At 36.3% G+C, this 24,703-nt stretch overlaps 3 protein-coding genes across 3 annotated transcripts; all 3 read left to right on the top strand.

The window, feature by feature from the left end:
• Positions 1-3,111: 3,111 nt before the first annotated feature.
• LOC149570498 (chaperone protein ClpB1-like) lies at positions 3,112-4,017 on the top strand. The gene is made up of 4 exons (XM_089817201.1): positions 3,112-3,225; positions 3,296-3,336; positions 3,439-3,636; positions 3,831-4,017. The coding sequence occupies exons 1-4, from the start codon at positions 3,112-3,114 to the stop codon at positions 4,015-4,017; spliced, it is 540 nt and encodes a 179-aa protein (XP_089673327.1).
• A 3,904-nt stretch (positions 4,018-7,921) lies between these two features.
• On the top strand, positions 7,922-13,945 carry LOC149570497 (chaperone protein ClpB1-like). Its single transcript, XM_089817200.1, has 8 exons — positions 7,922-8,071; positions 8,594-8,735; positions 8,920-9,101; positions 9,323-9,529; positions 9,600-9,850; positions 10,197-10,314; positions 10,449-10,646; positions 13,709-13,945. Exons 1-8 carry the CDS (start codon positions 7,922-7,924, stop codon positions 13,943-13,945), a joined length of 1,485 nt encoding a protein of 494 aa, XP_089673326.1.
• A 6,384-nt stretch (positions 13,946-20,329) lies between these two features.
• LOC149570496 (chaperone protein ClpB1-like) lies at positions 20,330-23,045 on the top strand. Its single transcript, XM_089817199.1, has 7 exons — positions 20,330-20,356; positions 21,482-21,623; positions 21,807-21,988; positions 22,074-22,148; positions 22,247-22,337; positions 22,424-22,766; positions 22,961-23,045. The coding sequence occupies exons 1-7, from the start codon at positions 20,330-20,332 to the stop codon at positions 23,043-23,045; spliced, it is 945 nt and encodes a 314-aa protein (XP_089673325.1).
• Positions 23,046-24,703: the final 1,658 nt, after the last annotated feature.

Genomic DNA, 24,703 nt, shown 5'->3' with positions numbered 1-24,703 from the left:
ACTAAGTATTATTTGGAATAGTGCATATTTGATCTGGACTGTTTCAAGTGAATTTTTTTTGAATAGATCCTCTATTAGAGTGTGAAGATATTAGATAGTGAATTCTGACAGTTTGGATAATTTGAATCCTAGATATTTACTAAGGACCCATAATTTTTCAGAATTTGCAATGCATTCTATAAAATCAATTTATTTTAGCAAAAAAATCTTGTCCAGGAAGGAAATTGTAGAGGCAAAATCTCTGTCCAAAATGTTGTATACATATATTGTTATCACCGTCAATAAGGCCATATATACCTATATCAGTATTGGCATCTGCAAAAGCATAAGCTCTCTCAAGAAGCCTGTATACCTATATCATTATTTCCTTCACCCTGTAGCCTTAGAGAAATTCCCTATAACCCAATATCATGAATCTGGAGAGTTGTTCCAACAAAACAAATGAAGCTATAGAAGCAAGTGTGGAGCTGGCTCGTACAATTGGCTATGCACAAGTTACAATAGTTCACCTGCCCATTGCTCTCATCAAGGATAAGTGTGGACTACTAAGATAGGTAATCTTGTCAAGTTCTCCTGGTGGAGACGAAGCAGTCGAGTCAGTCAAGAGAGTTCTGTATCACTACCTAGAATGTTTACCTATTAATAACTCCAGCTCTACTGCACACAAAATCCCTCTAAGCACTATTGTTACAAATTGTATCCAAAGTGTTCAAAGTGTTGTTGGCCTATTGTAGGACCTGCAAATTATCGAGTGCTTCAAGGAAGTAGGTGTGGACCCTGCCAATGTAAAATTTCAAGTGGAGAGGGAGCGGGACCCTAAGTATATACCAGAGGACCTCTTTTTGAATGTAAACATTTTCCCTGCCCTCAAGGCATATGGTCACGACCTTCTAGAGGACACAGCGAAGCTTGGTCCAATGATCGGCAGAGATGAAGAAATAGAGTATATCATTAGAATTCTTTGCCCAAAGACGAATAACAATCCCCTACTGATTGGAGAGGACGGTGTTGGTAAGACATCAGTGGTAGAGGGGCTGGCCCAACAGATTGTGAGATGGGATTTGGCAAAGTAAGTTGTCTAGGTTGAGATTTACTTTCTAGATTAAATGTAGCTGTTCAGCTTATTTTTGCTACTAGGAACTGCTCATCTTTTTGTGGTTAGATTTTTTGAGGATAATGTTTGTTTGTAGGAAGATTTATATATATTATTTTTAAAACAATCATTAATTTATTTTTTATAGAAAATATCCAATTTCAGTAAGTAGTTGCTACTTATTTCCAACCCTTTCTTTTTCCACAGTTTATTTTCATTTGTTATAAAATATATGTTTCATAAAAGTAGGAAAAGATTTTAAATTATCTTTTTTTCAATATTTTTGAAAACCAATTTAAATAGCCACATAAAGACATGACATAAAAGTATGGACTATGACATAAAAGTATAGACTTTTTCTTAGCTTTTTCTTAATGTTTAATGTATAAAAGGTGAACCATAAATTGCAGCTCTTTCAATTGATTTAGGAAGTAATGAACTTGCATTGGGAGAACTTTGAGATTGATGGAATTTCTTTGGGATGTTGCAGTAATTTGATGGAGGTTAGATTGATAGTGTTGGACATGTGAGCCTTAGTAGCTGGAGTGGGTTGCATGGGTAACTTTGAGGACCGTGTTAAGTCTGTATGCGAGGACTTAGAGAAAACTCAAGGAAGAGTAATATTGTTTATAGATAAATTGCACTTGGTTCTTGGATACCATGAGTTATTCTTGTTATTGTTGTTTTGCATTTTCTTCGTGATTATAAAGTTAAAACTCATGATCAGAAGCTGTCACTATAACAAGTTGACCAAGAGATTTGTTTTATGTTCAGTAAATGTTGATAAATTACTTACACAAATGCTTCCTTGCAGTCAACTGAAGTGTGTCAGAGTAACTACATTTGATGAGTATAACAAATGTGTAGAGAAGAATTCTGAGTTCAGGCATCATTTCTAGCAGGTTGGCCAATTTATAACTTTTTTTTTAGTGCTTCCTTTTCATTGTATGATCATGGATAGCTTAAATATCATTTACAAAATCTCATTTGAAGACTAAAAATGTTAAAATAGTTAAAATTGACTTATTTTTTCCAAACGTAATTGTGTCATGTCATGGCCATATGCCACTTTGTGAATAGTGTACCTTATTGACTATTTCTTGTAGGTGTTCGTGGCGGAACCTAGTGTGCCTGAAGCCATTAACAGTTTGCGTAGTTTGAGAGAAATGTACGAAGGGCACTATAGTGTGAGGATCATGGACAGTGCATTAGTGGTTTCTGCCCAATTATCCAGTTGTCATATAACTGGTAAGTTCACAAATATATGAGATTTGATCAGATAATTTTGTAAACTTATTGTCTTCATTTTAATTTCTTAGACTCTTGATGAGGCTTGATACCAGTTCACAAATATATGAGATTTGATCAGATAATTTTGTAAACTTATTGTCTTCATTTTAATTTCTTAGACTCTTGATGAGGCTTGAGACCTTAATTTTACTTCAAGTAGAATGCATGCATTTTTTGTGCGCTTTCATGTAAAAGCGTTCCATTATTGTTTCCATGTTTGGATTCTGAGCAGGTCACCATCTTGCTGGCAAAGCAATTGATCTTCCTGATGGAGCATGCATAAATGTGAGAGCGTGATTAGATAGTACACAAAAAGAAATTCGTAGTCTTGAAAAAAAAATTACTCAACTAGAGGTTGAGCTGCATGTGCCTGAAAGGGAGAAAGATAAAGCAAGGCAGGCTAGTCTAGTGGAGGTTGGTACTGATATTTACGCTTCTTTTCTTTTTTTAATAGTTCAATTTTAATTCTATCTTGCTTGAGCATTATGTTTGCAATGAGGAAGGAAACCTTGTCTGGTTTGCAAAGGGGCTTTCCATGGGATTTATGGGAACTTACTACTCACATTTTACCAATCGTATAGGTTCGAAAATAGATTACGAATTTGAGGAATGTGATCATCCCTCTCAAAATACAGTTGGAGAATGCCAAATAAAGAGAAAATGAGATCCACCAGTTAAGGCAACAACGGCAAGAGTTGATTTCTATCCTACGGGTGGCAGAAAGCTAGATGAATGTGGTGACAATCACCGATTTGAGATACGGGGCACTTGAAGAGATAGATGCGGCGATAGCTCATTGTGAAACAAATGCAAAGTTTTTCGGGCCACATCAAATTGGAGAAGTATGTGTAATCATGTGAAAGTTTTACTACTTGTAATTGGTAATCATGGATATATTGATGTGTCATACAGGTGCTAAGTCATTGGATGGATATTCCTGTTAACAGGCTTATGTGAACTGATAAGGAACGACTCCTGGGCTTGGCTGAATGCTTGCATGAAATAGTCATTGGGAAAGGCTAAGTAGTCAAGGTAGTTGCGGATACCTTGGTCAGATCAAAGACAGGACTTGGGAGAGCACATAATACTTTTGGATCCTTTCTATTCTTGGGACCCACTGGAGTCGACCAAACAGAGCTTGCAAAGTCTCTGGCGGAACAACTGTTTGACGACAAAAACTTGCAAGTGCAGATTGACATGTCTAAATACATGGAGCAATATTTTTTTTCTAGGCTTATGGGTGCTCCGCTTAGGTATGTCGTCTATCACTGCAATAGGTTTCTCTCAGATTGCTCTTTTTCCAATTGATTTTCGCTTTTTTAAGTAATCAAAATAAACATTATTTCAGCTGAGTTTTAACTAATTACTGTTGATATATTAGTTATGAAGAGGGAAGAAAATTGACAGATATAGTTAGAAGATGACCATACTGTGTTTTTCTATTTAGTGAAGTAGAGAAGGCGCACGTATTTGTACTGGACATCATTCTTCAGATGCTTGCTAATGGTAGATTGATAGATGGACATGGTCGAACAGTTGACTTCTCCAGCATAGTCATTATAATGACAACCATCCTTGGATCAGAGAACTTGTTTGCAGGACCTAAACACAGATTACAAGCTGGCCAGGCTTAATCCTCGTCAAACTGAGGAGCTGATGGAAGTTGTCAGGTCCCATATCAAAGATGCAACTGAACTGCTTGCAAGGAGGGGAGTCACCTTGATAGTCTCTGATGAAGATCTAGATCCTTTTCTCGCCCAAGACTGTGGTCATGTATGTCTATTTTTTAGAGTTTTTTTCCTCTTCATATAAATTTGTGTTACATGGTTCGATGCTTTTCCAAACTATTATTCAATAGGTGAAACATTAAGCCTAGCTACTTTTATTGAGAGATTGAATTTTGGGCCTTACATTAGAAGGGTCCTCATCCAAAAGTATTGTCACATAAATACCTTAATCTAAGCTAGCTTAGCTTCCATTGAACTTCAACAAAAAGTTGAGGATCGATAATCAAAATTATACTACCATTTATTAGTAGATGTAAGTGTACCACACTACACAAATCTCGATAAACGCATTGACCAGCTTGCAAAAAATTTAGATCATTAGTAATCTAGGACGTGCTAAAATACCTTAAATGAAGTAATCTAAAAAAATATAAAAATCATTTTTTATTACGCCTGCAAGTAATCAAATAATAGGCAAAGTTTACCTAGAATCTATTGCTGCTGCAATAATTTACTTCTTTAGCTCCTCTATTATTTGATTATGGAAATTCATAAAAGTTTCTCCTTTTACCGCAACTTCAAAAAAGTTTGATAGAAGTGAAAATAGGTTTGCCTATGTAGCTGGGGTGACATGCATAGGTGGAATTATTTATTTCGATTATTGATTAACTACATTTGGTTTTTCGTAATGATGAGTGACTTTTCTGATTGTTGTTTGTTTCATTCGTATCTTTATGTTTAGCACCGAGTGGTTGTTAATATAATTGGTTGACTTCAAATTGACAAAGGGGTTTATTTATTTAAACTAAATTGATGTTATAAGGGTTCAATAGATGCTGTTAGTTTATTTAAAGTAATGCAGGTTGAATCACTATGGTTTTGCAAGGGAGTTTTCTATGAAATACATAAGGAGATTGGTGATTTGATGGAGAAGATGATCCCTTTAAAAATGAAATTCTTGAAAGAAGAGTGCATGAAATCAGTTAGCAAAGTGAAGGATTGATCCATAGTCTATAGGGTGTGGTAATAATTGGCAAGATGGAGCAGAATAGCTATCCAAACGATGATTCAAGACTTATCAGTGCTCCACTTGGGTATGTCTAGTGTAATATCAGGTTGTAGTAGATGGTAGATGTTGCTGCAAAAAAAATTTCAATTTATGTGTTTTGGTAAGTCAAGTTCAATAGACAAAAAAAATAAGGCAGGTCATAGCGAAATAATTTTAGTGATGAAGGCATGAATAACTTTAAAGATTTCCAATTTTTTTTTTTTTTTAAAGCTCAATTGACTTCCTATGTCATAAGTGAGTGATAGCCTCTACACATATTGAATTTGCTAATCAAATGATCACATGTTATGCCATGCTATAGAGGGAAAACTTTAAATGGAGATAATCTAGTCTGTAATCTCACCAATATTAGAGCACCCTTAACTTCAGAATTATTTACTAAGTTTCACAGAGGTCATAGTTCAGATGATATTTCATTTGATTGAAATTAAGTTCACTTTCTGCATTGTCTTATTCTAGATGGGTATCAAATGCAAGAAAAAGAAGGCATTAATTCAATTGATGAATTCGAAACATTTTGTGCTATAGGATTCTCTAACTTGTATAAATTATGACACTCATGTGATAAAATTAGAGAATAAGTAATACATAAATTTCTTTTGAAATTTGAGTAGTATGTTTTCGGATATTTTAAGTGAATGTTTTTCTGATTAGTATTTGATATTTTAATGTGTTCATTTTTTTATTTGTGTGAGATGGATGTTCAATAAGAAGTCTAGACTCTAAAAGTATAGTAGATGAATAATTGTTTCTCTAAGAATGGGTTGAATTGATACAGATTCTAAGAACGAATGGAATTGATATAGAGCATTCATCTTTTCTTGTTCTTGTCTAAAGAATTATTCTATATGTAATTTGTTTATAATTATATAAATAATTTAATTGTTATACTTCTTAATTTGATTTAATTAATTCTTCATAATGCCCCCTCCCCTTATAGATTTTCATTTCAGTAACCAATCGTGAAACAATCATTTTGACATGCAATAGTTGAAAAGGCCATGACACATTTTGGTGAAGGAGAGTAGTGGATGTATTGAAAAACAATGGTTGCTAGCCACCAGTTGTTTGAAACTTTGCAATGACATGACAAAGATTTTGATAAGAAGGAATATATCCAATAGTGATACGATTGTATTCAGTAATTACATAGTGTGATGCATGATATGCATTAAGTAATTCCATAAATGACTAAGTATTATTTGAAATAGTGCATATTTGATCTGGACTGTTTCAAGTGAAAAAATTATGAATAGATCCTCTATTAAAGTGTGAAGATATTAGAGAGTGAATTTTGACAGTTTGGATAATTTGAATCCTAGCAATTTGCTAAGCACCCATAATTTGTCAGAATTTGCAATGGATTCTATAAAATCAATTTATTTTAGCAAAAAAATCTTGTCCAGGAAGGAAATTGCAGAGGTAAAATCTCTGTCTAGAATGTCGTATACATATATTGTTATCAGCGTCAAGAAGGCCATATATACCTATATCGGTATTGGCATCTGTAGAAGCAGAAGCTCTCTCAAGAAGCCTATATACATATATCATTATTTCCTTCACCCTGTAGCCTTAGAGAAATTCCCTAAAACCCAATATCATGAATCTGGAGAGATGTTCCAACAAAACAAACGAAGCTATAGCAGCAATTGTGGAGCTGGCTCATACAATTGGCCATGCACAAGTTACAATAGTTCACCTGGCCATTGCCCTCATCGAGGATAAGCGTGGACTACTAAGACACGTAATCTTGTCAAGTACTGCTGGAGGAGACGAAGCAGTGGAGTCGGTCAAGAGAGTTCTGTATCACTACCTAGAATGTTTACCTATTAATGGTTCTGGCTCTACTGCACATGAAATACCTCAAAGCACTAATGTTACAAATTGTATCTGAAGCGCAAAAAGCATGAGGAAGAGAAACGATGACCATAATTTGGCGATGCACCACCTGGTTATTGATCTATTGTAGGACCTGCAAATTATCGAGTGCTTCAAGGAAGCAGGCATGGACCCCGCCAATGTAAAATTTCAAGTGGAGAGGGAGGGGTACCCTAAGAATGTACCAGAGGACCTCTTTTTGGATGTAAACAATTTCCCTGCCGTCAAGGCATATGGTCATGACCTTCTAGAAGACACAACGAAGCTTGGTCCAGTGATCGACATAGATGAAGAAATAGAGCATATCATTAGCATTATTTGCTGGAAGATGAAGAACAATCCCCTGCTGATTGGAGAGGACGGTGTTGGTAAGACATCAGTAGTCGAGGGGCTGGCCCAATAGATTGTGAGAGGGGATTTTCCAAAGTAAGTTGTCCAGGTTGAGATTTAATTTCTAAATTAAATGTAGCTGTTCAGCTTATTTTTGCTACTAGGAACTACTCATCTTTTTGTGGTTAGATTTGTTGAGGATAATGTTTGTTTGTAGGAAGATTTATAAATATTATTTTTAAAATAATTTTTTTTCCAATTTCAATAAGTAGTTGCTACTTATTTCCAACCCTTTCTTTTTCCACAGTTTATTTTCATTTGTTATAAAATATATGTTTCATAAAACTAGGAAAAGATTTTAAATTATCTTTTTATCAATATTTTTGAAAACTAATTTAAATAGCCACATAAAGACATGACATAAAAGTACGGACTATGACTTAAAACAATGAACTTTTTCTTTCCTTTTTCTAAATGTTTGATGTATAAAAGGTGACCCATAAATTGCAACTCTTTTAATTGATTTAGGAAGTAATGAACTTGCACTGGGAGAACTTTGAGATTGATGGAATTTCTTTGGGATGTTGTAGTAATTTGATGGAGGTTAGATTGATAGCGTTGGACATGGAAGCCTTAGTAGCTGGAGTGGGTTGCATGGGTAACTTTGAAGACCATGTTAAGTCTGTATGCAAGGACTTAGAGAAAACTCAAGGAAGAGTAATATTGTTCATAGAGAAATTGCATTTGGTTCTTGGATCCCATGAGTTATTCTTCTTATTGTTGTTTTGCATTTTCGTCATGATTATAAAGTTAAAACTCATGATCAGAAGCTGTCACTATAACTAGTTGACCACGAGATTTGTTTTATGTTCAGTAGATGTTGATAATTTATTTACACAAATGCTTGCTCGTGGTCAATTGATGTGTGTCGAAGTAACTACATTTGATGAGTATAACAAATGTGTAGAGAAGAATTCTGAGTTCAAGCATCATTTCCAGCAGGTTGTCCAATTTATATCTTCTATTTTAGTGCTTCCTTTTCATTGTATGATCATGGATAACTTAAATATCACATATGAAATCTCATTTGAAGACTAAAAATGTTAAAATAGTTAAAATTGACTTATTTTTTCCAAACGTAATTGTGTTGTGTCATGGCCATATGCCACTTTGTGAGTAGTTTACCTTATTGATTGTTTCTTGTAGGTGTTTGTGGCTGAACCCAGTGAGCCTGACGCAATCAACATTTTGCATAGTTTGAGAGAAATGTACGAAGGGCACTATAGTGTCAGGATCATGGACAATGCATTAGTGGTTGTTGCCCAATTATCCAGTTGTCATATAACTAGTAAGTTCACAAATATATGAGATTTTATCAGATAATTTTGTAAACTTATTGTCTTCATTTCAAATTCTTAGACTCTTGATGAGGCTTGAGACCTTAATTTTACTTCAAGCAGAATGCATGCATTTTTTGTCCACTTTCATGTAAAAGCATTTTATTTTTGTTTCCATGCTTGGATTCTAAGTAGGTCTCCATCTTCCTAGCAAAGCAATTGATTTGCTTGATGGAGCATGCATAAATGTGAGAGCGCGGTTAGATAGTACACAAAAAGAAATTCGTAGTCTTGAAAAACAAATTACTCAACTGGAAGTTGACCTGCATGCGCCCAAAAAGGAGAAAGATAAAGCAAGGCAGGCTAGGTTGGTGGAGGTTGGTACTAATATTTAGGCTCCTTTTCTTTTTTTAATAGTTCAATTTTAATTCTATCTCACTTGAGCATTATGTTTGCAATGAGGAAGGAAACCTTGTGTTTTTTGCAAGGGGGCTTTCCATTCAATTTATGGGAACTTACTACTCACATTTTACCAATCGTATATGTTCAAAAAGAGATTACGAATTTGAGGGATGCAATCATCCCTCTCAAAATATAGTTGGAGAGTGCCAAAGAAAGAGGAAATGAGATCCACCGGTTAAGGAAACAGCGAGAAGAGTTGATGTCTACCCTGCAGGTGGCAGGAAGCCAGATGGATTTGGTGACAATCACCGATTTGCGATACGGGGCACTTGAAGAGATAGATGCGGGAATAGCTCATTGTGAAAGAAATGCAGAGATTGTCGAGCCACGTCAAATTACAGAGGTATGTGTAATCCTGCGAGGGTTGTACTACTTGTAAGTTGTACTCATGGATATATTGCTGTGTCATACAGGTGGTAAGTCGTTGGATGAGTATTCCCGTTTACAAGCTTATGCAAACTCATAGGGAACGGCTCCTGGGCTTGGCTGAACGCTTGCATGAAATAGTCATTGGGCAAGGCGAAGCAGTCAAGGAATTTGTGGATTCCTCAGTCAGATCAAAGACAGGACTAGGGAGAGCGCATATAACTACTAGATCCTTTCTATTCTTCGAACCCACTGGAGTCGGCCAAACAGAGCTTGCAAAGGCTCTTGCGGAACAACTGTTTGACAAAAAAAACCTACTAGTGTAGATTGACATGTCTAAATACATGGAACAACATTCTATTTCCAGGCTTATCAGTGCTTCGCCTAGTCATGTCGTCTATCACTACAATAGGTTTCTCTCAGATTTCTCTTTTTCCAATTGTTTTTCCCTTTTTTACGTAATCAAAATAAGCATTATTTCAGCTAAGTTTTAACCAATTACTACTGATATATTAGTTGTGAAGAGGGCAAAAAATTGACAGATACAGTTAGAAGATGACCGTAATGTATTGTTCTATTTAGTGAAGTAGAGAAGGCATGTATCTGTACTGGACATTATTCTTCAGATGCTTGCTAATTGGTAGATTGACAGATGGACATAGTCGAACGGTTGACTTCTCCAGCACAGTCATTATAATGACAACCATCCTCGAGTTAGAGAACTTGTTTGCAGGACATGGACGTAGATTACAAGCTGGCCAGGTGAGACTAATGCAACAAGTATGTACAATTGAAGAGAACTTGCTTATTATTCTTTCTTGTACCACCACCCGAAGTGATCTTCTTATGCTTAAAGAAAAGATTTGGTGATAAATTATCTTTTAACTTCATTGCAGGTGAGAAAGCACATCAGGCCACAACTGTTAGAAAGTCTTGATGAGATACTTATTTTTAATCCTCTTCAAACTGAGGCGCTGATGGAAGTTGTCAGATCCCATATAAAAGATGCAACTGAACTGCTTGCAAGGAGGGGAGTCACCTTGATAGTCTCTGATGCAGCTCTAGATCTTGTTCTCGACAAAGACTGTGGTCCTGTATGTCTATTTTTGAGAGTTATTTTTCCTCTTCATATAAATTTGTGTTCCATGGTTCGATGCTTGTCCAAACTATTATTCAATAGGTGAAAAATGAAGCCTAACTACTTTTATTGAGAGATTGAATTTTGGGCCTTACATTAGAAGGGTCCTCATCAAAAATTAGAGTCACATAAATACCTTAATCTAAGCTAGCTTAGCTTCCATTGACCTTCAACAAAAAGTTGAGGATCGATAATGAAAATTATACTACTGTTTATTAGTAGATGCAAGCGTACGACACTACACAAATCCTGATAAACGAATTGACTTGCTTGCACAAAATTTAGACCATCAGTAATCTAGGACATGCTAAAATAGCTTAAATGAAGTAATCTAAAAATATATAAAAACTCCTTTTTTATTACGCCTGCAACTAATCAAATAATAGGCAAATTTTACCTAGAATCCATTGCCGTTGTGACCATTTACTTCTTTAGCTCCTCTGTTATTTGATTACGGAAATTCATAAAAGTTTCTAATTTTTCCGCAACTTCCAAAAAGTTTGATAGAAGTGAAAATAGGCTTTCCTGAGTAGCTGGGGTGACATGCATAGGTGACATTGATGTTTGATTTAATTATTTATGGAAGGAGGTGGAATTTTTTTTTTCGATTATTGATGAACTACATTTGGTTTTTCGTGATGCTTAGTGACTTTTCTGATTTTTTTTTTTTTCATTCATATCTTTATGTTTAATGCCAAGTGGTTGTTAATATAATTGGTTGGCTTCAAATTGAAAAAGGGGTTTGTTTATTTAAACTAAATTGATGTTGCTAGTTTATTTAAAGGGTTCAATAGATGTTGCTAGTTTATTTAAAGTAATGTTGGTTGAATCACTGTCGTTTTGCAAGGAAGTTTTCTATGAAATACATAAGGAGATTGGTGATTTGATAGAGAAGATGATCCCTTTAAAAATGAAATTCTTGAAAGAAGACTGCATGAAATCAGTTAGCAAAGTGAAGGATTGATCCATAGTTTTTAGGGTGTGGCAATAATTGGCAAGTTGGAGCAAAATAGCTATCTGAAGGATGATTCAAGACATATCGATGCTCCACTTAGGTATGTCTAGTGTAATATCAAGTTGTAGTAGATGGTAGATGTTGGTGCAACAAAATTTCAATTTATGTGTTTTGGTAAGTCAAGTTTAATAGAGAAAAAAATATAAGGCAGGTCATAGCTAAATAATTTTAGTGATGAAGGCATGAATAACTTTCAAGATTTCAAATTTTTTTCCTTTTAATTAACTTCCTATGTCATAAGTGAGTGATAGCCTCTATACATAGTGAATTTGCTAACCAAATTATCACACGTTATGCCATGCTATAGAGGGAAAACATTAAATGGAGATAATGTAGTCTATAATCTCACCAACATTAGAGCACCCTTAACTTCAGAATTATTTACTAAGTTTCACAGAGTTCATAGTTTAGATGATATTTCATTTGATTGAAATTAAGTTCACTTTCTGCATTGTCTTATTCTAGATGGGTATCAAAGGCAAGAAAAGGAAGGCATTAATTCAATTGATCAATTGGATACATTTTGACCTATAGGATTCTCTAAGTTGTATAAATTATGATACTCGTGTGATAAAAATAGAGAATAAGTAATACATAAATTTCTTTTGAAATTTGAGTAGTATGTTTTTGGACATTTTAAGTGAATGGTTTTAAGATTAGTATTTGATATTTTAAAGTGTTCATTTTTTTATTTGTGTGAGATGAATGTTCAATAAGAAGTCTAGAGTCTAAAAGTATAGTAGATGAATAATTGTTTTTCTAAGAATGGGTTGAAATGATATAGATTCTAAGAATGAATGGAATTGATATAGAGCATTCATCTTTTCTTGTTTTTGTCTAAAGAATTATTCTATATGTAATTTTTTTATAATTATATAAATAATTTAATTTTTATACTTTTTAATTTGACTTAATTAATTCTTCATAATTCCACCTCCCCTTATAGATTTTCATCTCAGTAACCAATCGTGAAATAGTCATTTTGACATGGAATAGTTGAAAAGGCCATGACACACATTTTTGATGAAAGAGAGTAGTGGGTGTATTGCAAATGATGGCGACTAGCCACCAGTTATTTGAAACTTTGCAATGAAATGACAGAAGTTTTGATAAGGAGGAATATATGCAATGGTTATACAATTGTATTCAATAATTACATAGTGTGATGCACGATATGCATTCAGTAATTCCATAAATGACTAAGTATTATTTGGAATAGTGCATATTTGATCTGGACTGTTTCAAGTGAATTTTTTTTGAATAGATCCTCTATTAGAGTGTGAAGATATTAGATAGTGAATTCTGACAGTTTGGATAATTTGAATCCTAGATATTTACTAAGGACCCATAATTTTTCAGAATTTGCAATGCATTCTATAAAATCAATTTATTTTAGCAAAAAAATCTTGTCCAGGAAGGAAATTGCAGAGGCAAAATCTCTGTCCAAAATGTCGTATACATATATTGTTATCACCGTCAATAAGGCCATATATACCTATATCAGTATTGGCATCTGCAAAAGCATAAGCTCTCTCAAGAAGCCTGTATACCTATATCATTATTTCCTTCACCCTGTAGCCTTAGAGAAATTCTCTAATATCCAATATCATGAATCTAGAGAGATGTTCCAACAAAACAAACGAAGCTATAGCAACAAGTGTGGAGTTGGCTTGTACAATTGGCCATGCACAAGGTACAATAGTTCACCTGGCCATTGCCCTCATCGAGGATAAGCGTGGACTGCTAAGATAGTTAATCTTATTAAGTACTCCTAGTGGAGACGAAGTAGTGGAGTCGGTCAAGAAAGTTTTGTATCACTACCAAGATGTTTACCTATTAATGGCTCCAGCTCTACTATGCAGGAAATCCCTTGAAGCACTATTGTTACAAATTGTATCTGAAGTGCACAAAGTGTGAGGAAGAATAATGATGACCATATTTTGGCGGTGCACCACCTAGTTGTTGGTCTATTGCAAGACCTAAAAATTATTGAGTGCTTCAAGGAAGCAGGTGTGGACCCTGCAAATGTAAAATTTCAAGTGGAGAGTGAGGGGGACCATAAGAATGTACTAGACGACCTCTTTTTGAATGTAAACAATTTCCCTGCCCTCAAGGCATATGGTCGCGACCTTCTAGAAGACACAGAGAAGCCTGGTCCAATGATTGGCAAAGATGAAGAAATAGAGCATATCATTAGAATTCTTTGCCAGAAGACAAAGAATAGTCCCCTGCTGATTTGAGAGGATGGTGTTGGTAAGACATCAGTGGTAGAGGGGCTGGCCAAATGTGATGCAGGAGCATCCAGAGGTATAAGGGAAATCCTGTGTCACCCAAAAAAATGTACTTAGACTTAGTTTCTATTTTATGTCTTTACATTTTTGGATACCCATTTGGCTCAAATAAAGGTTCCAACTCTCATAGTTCAACTATCGGTGCATTTAAAAATCTTGAAAAAAATAGGAGCATGCAATTTGACCATCATTTTGGTGACCTAGAAGGTGTGACTTGACCAGATGAATGTAATCAAGATTTAGAGCATTCCAGAAAAAGAATCAGGTCAAAAGGCCCCACGGTTTGAAAGTTATTGCAGTTTTTCGAGTTTTGGAGACCTCCTAAGAATGCTTCAAAGTCAGGTTTGGGGCATTAAATGACCTCGAAAAGGGTCAAAAAATGGGGGATGAGCGAAGCTGGTCCATAGGGCTATAGAGCGCTTCGAGAGCTTTCCAAAAATGTAAACGGTTCGTCAATCAGAGTTACGGTTCAAAAGTTATGCCTCCCGGAAGTTCGGCTACCGTTTCTGGATTCTTCTAGAATTGCACCGACTTCTAACACAGCTTCCCGAACCTTCTATTTTTTTGGTGGATGCCTACTAGCACTTTCTAGAATGTACTCCTAGTCCTTAACCCTCCGGGGTCTATTTAAGGAGATTTCTGGCATTGTAAAAGGCAGTTCGGATTGGAGCTTGAGAGGAGGTGCTAAAAGGAGAAATATTCTACAGATCTATGCTATTGTAAGCCCGCAGGGCATGTTTTGAGTTTATTTTCTCTGCACTGTTTGTACCAGCTTATTTTCTTAGTTGATATAATTTCCCCTTTCTATTGTGTCTATTCTGGTTGTTGGGTTGTGTCCCCATCAAGTGGTATCAGAGCGGGTTTTCCTGAGTGTGTAGACAGAGCGCCGACTGTGAGGCAGTTTGCACCAGGACTGTGTGGTTGTGGGTTCGAGTTAGAAGATGCCTCCACGAAGAGAGTGTGGTGGAAGGGCCAGAGCTATTGATCCTGAGGAGGTTAGAGCCCTCCAGAGACAGGTACAAGCATTGTAAGAGGAGCTTCGTAGAGGAGCAAATATTGCCGCAGATGACAATAGTGAGGATGACAATGAAGAGGAAGTAATGGAAGTTGACGGGGAAGTTCTGAATCCTGTAGAGGAAAGGCTTTTTAGGGCCATTTCTAGGTTTGGGAAAAGACCTACAATTGAAGTGGGTATATTTTTGGGAAATTTGAAACCAGATGAGTTGATCGATTGGATCAATGAACTAGATGAATACTTTGAATATGAGGATATAAGGGACCCAGATAGGGTTAAGTTTGCAAAGGCCAAACTAAAAGGCCATGCCAAAATCTGGTGGCAAGAGATTCAACTGGAAAGACTTAGAAGAGGAAAGGAGAAGATCACAAGATGGGATCGCATGGTGGACAAATTGAAGAAGCAGTTCATTCCTATGGACTACGAGCTTGATCTATTTAAGAAGATGCATGGGTTAAAGCAAGCAGGAAGATCAGTCCAAGAATATACAGAGGAGTTTTATTGACTCCTGATTAGAGCGGGGCATGCAGAAGCAAATAAGGAGAAGGTTGCTCGTTATATCAGTGGGTTACGACCTAGCATCCAGGAAGAACTAAGTCTGGTAAGAATGACCAGCGTTGAAGAAGCATACTAGTTTGCCCTACGAGTTGAAGAGAAGCTGAGTAAAAGGTTTGAAGGAAGACAAAGAGGGCATGGTCAAGGAGGAAGGGGAAGCGGTAGATCATCTGGAGGCCGCAATGAAACTCAAAAGAAAAATGAAGATGAGGGTACTAGCAGGAACCAGAGGAATGAGGGTTTCAACCGCTCCCATGATCAAGACTTTGGAAATCAAAGAGAAAGAGGTAGAGGATGTGGGCAAGGAAGAGGAGGCTTCCGTGGTACCTGCTTCCATTGCAATGAAGAAGGTCATCGTGCCTTTGAATGCCCTCAATGACAAGGAAGGACAGATAGGAGAGCTGAGGGCCAAGCTAGGGTTGCTCATGTGGATGAGGATGCACAATCATCACATTCAGAGGATGCAGAAAGAGGAGAGACCTTGGTAAATGAAAGAGTCCTACTAAGTGGTGAAAATGAACCAGGACAACAGAGGAGCTTGTTCCGTACCAGATGCAAGTGTGAGGATAAATGTTGTGATGTGATCATTGATGGTGGTAGCATTGATAACTTGGTATCCAAAGAGATGGTCTCTAAGCTGAAGCTCAAGAGGGAGAAACATCCCCAGCCCTATTGGATTTCTTGGGTAAAAGATGATCATAAGGTCCTAGTAAGTGAACAATGTTTAGTAAAATTCAAAATTGGGAGTTACCATGATGAAGTTCTTTGTGATGTTATCTCGATGGATGTTTTCCATCTATTGTTGGGTAGACCATGGCAGTTTGATAGACATGCAATACATGATGGACATGCAAACACATACTCTCTGACAAAGGATGGAGTTCGCCACAAATTGAAGCCCCTGAAAAAGGAAGGTGAAAAGGTATGTAGCAGTGCTAGGATTTGTCTTGTTGATGGAAGGAAGTTTTTAGATGGCATGAAACATCAGCACATGTGCTATGCTTTGATTCCTAGAAAAGATAAAGAAGGTAGTAGTGAAATACCATTTGAAGTTTCAGATTTACTAGGAGAATTTGGAGATATTATCTCTGATAATGTTCCAGATGGATTGCCACCAGTAAGGCAAATCAGTCATCAAATAGATCTGATTCCAGGAGCTAGTTTGCCTAACAAGGCTGCTCACAAGATGAATCCTATTGAAACAGAGGAGCTAAATAGACAGGTTCAGGAGCTGTTGAGGAAGGGCTTGATTCGAGAGAGCCTGAGTCCATGTGCAGTACCTGCAGTACTCACACCAAAAAAGGATGGAGAGTGGAGGATGTGTACAGATTCTCGAGCTATAAATAGGATAACCATCAAGTACCAATTTCCTTTGCCAAGAATGGATGATCTTATGGACTGCTTGAGTGGAGCTGAGTGCTTCACAAAGATAGATCTGAAGAGTGGCTATCATCAGATACAGATTCGAGAAGGAGATGAGTGGAAAATAGCCTTCAAGACCAAGGAGGGTCTTTATGAGTGGTTAGTCATGCCCTTTGGATTGACGAACGCCCCAAGCACCTTCATGCGGCTCATGAATGAGGTACTTAAGAAGTTCTTGGGAAAATTTGTTATTGTCTATTTGGATGATATTTTAATTTTCAGCAAGACTTTGGAAGAACATTTACTGCATATTCGTAGTGTCCTTGAAAGGCTAAGGGAAGAGAAACTGTTAATTAATCTAAAGAAGTGTGTCTTTGCAAAACGGGAGTTAGTCTATTTGGGATTTGTTATATCACCTGAAGGTCTCAAAATGGATCCAGAGAAGGTAAAAGCCATCTTGGAATGGCCTACTCCAAGGTCTGCTACTGAGGTAAGATCATTTCATGGTCTGGTTAGTTTTTACAGGAACTTTATTAAGAATTTCAGTGGCATATGTGCACCTCTAACTGATACAATAAGAGGGGATAGAAAAGAGTTCAAATGGACTGCAGCAGCCGCGAGAAGTTTTGAATTGCTAAAGAAGAAGGTGACTGAACAGCCTGTGTTGGCACTTCCAGATTTTAGAAAAGTATTCCAGGTGGATTGTGATGCTAGTGGTAGCGCTATTGGGGCTGTACTAAGCCAAGAAGGTAATCCTATTGCATATTTTAGTGAAAAATTGAATGATGCAAAGAAGAAGTATTCTGTTTATGATCAAGAGTTCTATGCAATAGTTCAGGCCTTACAGAAATGGAGGCATTATTTATTGCCAAAGGAATTTGTTTTGTATACTGATCATCAGGCATTACAGTACGTAAATAGCCAAGGTAAATTGAATCAGAGGCATATGAAGTGGGTAGAATTCTTGCAGAGTTATACATTTGTGTTAAAGCATAGAAGTGGAAAATCTAACAGGGTTGCAGATGCATTAAGTAGGAGACAATTGTTGCTTACAACAATGCAAGTTGAAGTAGTTGGGTTTGATGAACTCAAGAATTTGTACCCTGAGGATCCTGATTTTGCTAAAGCATGGAAAGCTTGTAAAGAACCTGTTGCTGTAGATAGAACCAAGTGGTTAGACTATTTGATTCAGGATGGCATGTTGTTCAAAGGTAGTCAATTGTGCATTCCAAGGAGTTCCATGAGGGAAAATCTGATTAAGGAGAAACACAGTGGAGGGATGGCAGGACATTTTGGTCGGGATAAGACCATTGCCATTCTTAGAGAACATTATTTTTGGCCTCAAATTACAAAAGATGTGAAGAAGTTTGTACAGAGTTGCCAGGTTTGTCAAGTGGCCAAGGGGTTTAGTCAAAATACTGGCCTATATCAGCCATTGCCTATTCCATCAAGGCCATGGGAGGACATAAGTATGGATTTTGTTCTTGGATTGCCGAGGACCCAAAGGGGTAATGACTCAGTATTCATGGTGGTTGATAGGTTCTCCAAAATGGCACATTTCATTCCATGCCACAAAACTCATGATGCTGTCCATATTGCAGACTTGTTTTTCAAAGAGGTGGTAAGACTACATGGTCTTCCAAGAAGTATAGTTTCTGACCGAGATACTAAATTTGTGGGGTATTTTTGGAGGACATTGTGGAAGAAGTTGAGAACAGACTTGAAATTCAGTTCCACGCATCACCCATAGACTGATGGCCAAACAGAAGTGGTAAATAGAAGTTTGGGCAATTTGATGAGATGTTTAGTTGGGGATAAGCCCAAGGGATGGGATTTGATTCTACCACAGGCAGAGTTTTCTTATAATAACTCTGTAAATAGGAGTACTGGAAAATCACCATTTCAAATTGTATATGGAAATAGCCCAAGGACTGCACCAGAATTGAGGAAGATAGAACAAGGGGAGAGAACAAGTGCTGAAGCTGAGGAATTTGCTGAACACATCAAGCGTCTACATGAGGAGGTTCAAGCACACATTATAAAGATGAATCAAGAGTATAAAGCTAGGGCTGATGCAAGGAGAAGACATAAGGAATTCCAAGTAGGGGATCTAGTCATGGTGCACTTACGAAAAGAAAGATTTCCAGTTGGTACTTACAACAAGCTGAAAATGAAGAAATTTGGTCCCTGCAAAATTTTGAAGAAACATAACTCAGGAAATGCATATGAGGTTGAGCTGCCAGAAGGTATTCACATTTCTCCCATTTTCAACATTGCAGATTTGACAGAGTATCATGATGATGGTACTGATGAGGAGCTGGTTTTAGAGCCATGTCCAATTCCTACTTCTAAGAAGGAGGAGATAGAAGACATTCTAGATCATCGTGTGGGTAGGAGTACCAGAAACAGGCAGTATGAAGAGTATTTGGTCAAATGGAAAGGACGACCGATCGAAGACTCAACTTGGATTTCAGAAGCTGAGGTTTCCCATTTGAGATTTCCTCTACCATCCATAAAGTGACAGGGTCACTTTTCAATCTACCCTGGGTGTCTGATGCAGGAGCATCTAGAGGTATAAGGGCAATCCTGTGTCACCCAAAAAAATGTACTTAGAATTAGTTTCTATTTTATGTCTTTGCATTTTTGGATACCCATTTGGCTCAAATAAAGGTTCCAACTCTCATAGTTCAACTATCAGTGCATTTAAAAATCTTGAAAAAATAGGAGCATGCAATTTGACCATCATTTTGGTGACCTAGAAGGTGTGACTTGACCAGATGAATGTAATCAAGATTTAGAGCATTCTAGAAAAATAATCAGGTCAAAAGGCCCCACGGTTTGAAAGTTATTGCAGTTTTTCGAGTTTTGGAGACCCCCTAAGAATGCTTCAAAGTCAAGTTTGGGGCATTAAATGACCTCAAAAAGGGTCGAAAAATTGGGGACGAGCAAAGCTGGTCCATAGGGCTATAGAGTGCTTCGAGAGCTTTCCAAAAATGTAAACGGTTCGTCAATCGAAGTTACGGTTCAAAAGTTATGCCTCCCAGAAGTTCGGCTACCGTTTCTGGATTCTTCTAGAATTGCACCGACTTCTAACGCAGCTTCCGGAACCTTCTATTTTGTCGGTGGATGCCTACTAGCACTTTCTAGAATTTACTCCTAGTCCTTAACCCTTCGGGGTCTATTTAAGGAGATTTCTGGCATTGTAAAAGGCAGTTCGGATTGGAGCTTGAGAGGAGGTGCTAAAAGGAGAAATATTCTCCAGATCTATGCTATTGTAAGCCCGCAGGGCATGTTTTGAGTTTATTTTCTCTGCACTGTTTGTACCAGCTTATTTTCTCAGTTGATATAATTTCCCCTTTCTATTGTGTCTATTCTGGTTGTTGGGTTGTGTCCCCATCAAAATGGATTGTGAGAGGGGATTTGCCAAAGTAAGTTGTCCGAGTTGAGATTTAATTTCTAGATTAAATGTAGCTATTCAACTTATTTTTTCTACTTGGAATTTCTCATCTTTTTGTGGTTAGATTTGTTGACGATAATGTTTGTTTATAGGAAAATTTATAGATATTATTTTTAAAACAATTTTTTTTTTTTTTTTAGCAAATATATAATTTCAATAAGTAGTTGCTGCTTATTTCCAACCCTTTCTTTTTCCATAGTTTATTTTAATTTTTTATAAAATATATGTTTCATAAAAGTAGGAAAAGATTTTAAATTATCTTTTTATCAATATTTTTGAAAATTGATTTAAATAGCCACATAAAGACATGACATAAAAGTACGGACTATGACATAAAAGTACAGACTTTTTCTTTCCTTTTTCTTAATGCTTGATATATAAAAGGTGACCCATAAATTGCAACTCTTTTAATTGATTTAGGAAGTAATGAACTTGCATTGGGAGAACTTTGAGATTGATGGAATTTCTTTGGGATGTTGCAATAATTTGATGGAGGTTAGATTGATAGCGTTGGACATGGGAACCTTAGTATCTAGAGTGGGTTGCATGGGTAACTTTGAGGACCATGTTAAGTCTGTATGTGAGGACTTAGAGAAAACTCAATGAAGAGTAATATTGTTTATAGATAAATTGCACTTGGTTCTTGGATCCCGTGCGTTATTCTTGTTATTGTTGTTTTGCGTTTCCTTCATGATTATAAAGTTAAAACTCATTGTAAGAAGCTATCACTATAACTAGTTGACCAAGAGATTCTTTTTATGTTCAATAGATGTTGATAATTTATTTACACATGTTTGCTCATGGTCAATTGAAGTGTGTCAGTGTAACTGCATTTGATGAGTATAACAAATGTGTACAGAAGAATTCTGAGTTTAGGCATCATTTCCAGTAGGTTGTTCAATTTATAACTTCTATTTTAGTGCTTTCTTTTCATTGTATGATCATGGATAGCTTAACTATCACATATGAAATCTCATTTGAAGACTAAAAATGTTAAAATAGTTAAAATAGACTTATTTTTTCCTAACGTAATTGTGTCATGTCATGGCCATATGCCACTTTGTGAATAGTTTACCGTATTGACTATTTTTTGTAGGTGTTCATGGTTGAATCCAGTGTGCCTGATGCCATCAACATTTTGCACAGTTCGAGAGAAACATACGAAGGGCACTATAGTGTGAGGATCATGGATAGTGCATTAGTGATTGCTGCCCAATTATCCAGTTGTCATATAACTGGTAAGTTCAAAAATATATGAGATTTGATCAGATAATTTTGTAAACTTATTGTCTTGATTTTAAATTCTAGACTCTTGATGAGGCTTGAGACCTTAATTTTACTTCAAGCAGAATGCATGCATTTTTTGTGCGCTTTCATGTAAAAGTGTTTCATTATTGTTTCCATGTTTGGATTCTGAGCAGGTCGATATCTTCTTGGAAAAGCAATTGATCTTCTTGATGGAGCATGCATAAATTTAAGAGCACGGTTAGATAGTACACAAAAAGAAATTTGTATTCTTGAAAAAAAAAATACTCAACTGGAAGTTGAGTTGCATGCACCCAAAAAGGAGAAAGATAAAGCAAGGCAGGCTAGGCTGGTGGAGGTTGGTACTAATATTTACTCTCCTTTTCTTTTTTTAATAGTTCAATTTTAATTCTATCTCGGTTGAGCATTATGTTTGCAATCAGGAAGGAAACCTTGTGTGGTTTGCAAGGGGGCTTTCCATGGGATTTATGGGAACTTACTATCACATTTTACCAATCGTATAGGTTTGAAAAGAGATTACGAATCTGAGGGATGTGATCATCCCTCTCAAAATATAGTTGGAGAGTGCCAAAGAAAGAGGAAATGAGATCTGCAGGTTAAGGCAACAACGGGAAGAGTTGATGTCTACCCTACAGGTGGTAGAAAGCCAGATGGATGTGGCGACAGTCATCGATTTGAGATACGAGGCACTTGAAATTGCATAGGTATGTGTAATCATGCGAGAGTTCTACTAATTATAATTGGTACTCATGGATATATTGCTATGTCATAGAGGTGGTAAGTCGTTGGACGGGTATTCCTATTAACAGGTTTATGCAAACTGATAAGGAACAGCTCTTGGGCTTGGCTGAATGCTTGCATGAAATAGTCATTGGGCAAGGCAAAGCAGTCAAGGCAGTTACGGATGCCTTGGTCAAATTAAAGATAGGACTTGGGAGAGCACATAAAACTACTGGATCCTTTCTATTCTTGGGACACATTGGAGTGGGCCAAATAGAGCTTGCAAAGGCTCTTGCAAAACAACAGTTTGAGGACAAAAACCAGCTAGTGCAGATTGACATGTCTAAATACATGGAACAAAATTTTGTTTCCAGGCTTATCAGTGCTCCGCCTAGGTATGTTGTCTATCATTGCAATAGGTTTCTATCAGATTGTTCTTTTTCCAATTGAATTTCTATTTTTTAGGTAATCAAAATAAGCATTATTTCAATTGAGTTTTAACCAATTACTACAGATATATTAGTTATGAAGAGGGCAAAAAATTGATAGATACAGTTAGAAGATGACTGTACTGTGTTGTTCTATTTAGTGAAGTAGAGAAGGCGCATGTATCTGTACTGGACATCATTCTTCAGATTCTTGCTAATGTTAGATTAACAGATGGACATGGTTAAACGGTTGACTTCTCTAGCATATTAATTATAATGACAACCATCCTCGGATCAAAGAACTTGTTTGTAGGACCTAGACACAGATTACAAGTTGGCCAGGTGACATTGATGCAACAAGTATGTACAATTGCAGAGAACTTGCTTCTTATTGTTTCTTGTACCACTACCCAAAGTGATCTACTTGTGCTTAAAGAAAAGAGTTGGTGATATATTATCTTTTGAATTCATTGCAAGTGAGAAAGCACATCAAGCCACAACTATTAGAAAGTCTTGATGAGATAGTTATTTTTAATCCTCTTCAAACTGAGGAGACTGACATAAGTTGTCAGATCCCATATGAAAGATGCAACTGAACTACTTGCAAGGACAGGAGTCACCTTGAGAATCTCTGATGTAGCTCTAGATCTTGTTCTTGCCAGAGACAGTGGTCCTATATGTCTATTTTTGAGAGTTATTTTTCCTCTTCATATAAATTTGTGTTACGTGGTTCGATGCTTGTCCAAACTATTATTGAATAGGTGAAAAATGAAGCCTAGCCACTTTTATTGAGAGATTGATTTTTGGGCCTTACATTAGAAGGGTCCTCATCAAAAAGTAGAGTCACATAAATACCTTAATCTAAGCTAGCTTAGCTTCCATTGACCTTCAACAAAAAGTTGAGGATCGGTAATGAAAATTATACTACCATATATTAGTAGATGTAAGTGTACCACACTACACAAATCCTAATAAACGCATTGACTTGCTTGCACAAAATTTAGACCATCAGTAATCTAGGATGTTCTAAAATAGCTTAAACAAAGTAATCTAAAAATATATAAAACTCATTTTTTATTACACTTGCAAGTAATAGAATAATAAGCAAAATTTACCTAGAATCCATTGCTGCTGCGACTATTAACTTCTTTAGCTCCTCTATTATTTGATTATGGAAATTCATAAAAGTTTCTAATTTCTCTGTAACTACCAAAATTTTTGATAGAAGTGAAAATAGGCTTGTTAGACTAGCTAGGGTGACATGCATAGGTGACGTTGATGTTCAATTTAATTATTTATGGAAGGAGGTGGAATTTTTTGTTTCAATTATTGATGAACTACATTTGGTTTTTCGTGTTGATGAGTGACTTTTCTAATTGTTGTTTGTTTCATTCATATCTTTATGTTTAATGCCGAGTGGTTGTTAATATAATTGGTTGACTTCAAATTGACAAAGAGGTTTGTTTATTTAAACTAAATTGATGTTATAAGGGTTCAATAGATGCTGCTAGTTTATTTAAAGTAATGCTGGTTGAATCATTGTGGTTTTGCAAGGCAGTTTTCTATGAAATACATAAGGAGATTGGTTATTTCATGGAGAAGATGATCCCTTTAAAAATGAAATTCTTGAAAGAAGAGTGCATGAAATCAGTTAGCAAAGTGAAGGATTGATTCATAGTCTGTAGGGTGTGGCAATAATTGGCAAGATGGAGCAGAATAGCTATCCAAACGATGATTCAAGACTTATCGGTGCTCCACTTGGGTATGTCTAGTGTAATACCAAATTATCACACGTTATGCCATGCTATAGAGGGAAAACATTAAATGGAGATAATTTAGTCTATAATCTCACCAACATTAGAGCACCCTTAACTTTAGAATTATTTACTAAGTTTCACGGAGTT

The sequence above is a fragment of the Cupressus sempervirens genome, chromosome 3 (assembly GCF_028749045.1).
Source record: "Cupressus sempervirens isolate cs-2001-9-10 chromosome 3, ASM2874904v1, whole genome shotgun sequence".
Lineage (NCBI taxonomy): Eukaryota > Viridiplantae > Streptophyta > Pinopsida > Cupressales > Cupressaceae > Cupressus > Cupressus sempervirens.
This window is presented reverse-complemented; position numbering and strand designations above follow the sequence as displayed.

Bases quoted from the DNA above. Each gene is read 5' to 3' on its own strand.
- LOC149570498 (XM_089817201.1), top strand. From the start codon at position 3,112: ATGAATGTGGTGACAATCACCGATTTGAGATACGGGGCACTTGAAGAG. The intron at 3,337-3,438 runs GTGAACTGATAA...TACCTTGGTCAG, and splicing joins ATTCCTGTTAACAGGCTTAT to ATCAAAGACAGGACTTGGGA. The intron at 3,637-3,830 runs GTATGTCGTCTA...TTTTCTATTTAG, and splicing joins CTTATGGGTGCTCCGCTTAG to TGAAGTAGAGAAGGCGCACG.
- LOC149570497 (XM_089817200.1), top strand. From the start codon at position 7,922: ATGAACTTGCACTGGGAGAACTTTGAGATTGATGGAATTTCTTTGGGA. The intron at 9,102-9,322 runs GTTGGTACTAAT...CTCAAAATATAG, and splicing joins GGCAGGCTAGGTTGGTGGAG to TTGGAGAGTGCCAAAGAAAG. The intron at 9,851-10,196 runs GTTTGACAAAAA...GCTAATTGGTAG, and splicing joins AAGGCTCTTGCGGAACAACT to ATTGACAGATGGACATAGTC.
- LOC149570496 (XM_089817199.1), top strand. From the start codon at position 20,330: ATGGATTGTGAGAGGGGATTTGCCAAA. The intron at 20,357-21,481 runs GTAAGTTGTCCG...TATTTTTTGTAG, and splicing joins GTGAGAGGGGATTTGCCAAA to GTGTTCATGGTTGAATCCAG. The intron at 22,149-22,246 runs GTATAGGTTTGA...TGAGATCTGCAG, and splicing joins ACTATCACATTTTACCAATC to GTTAAGGCAACAACGGGAAG.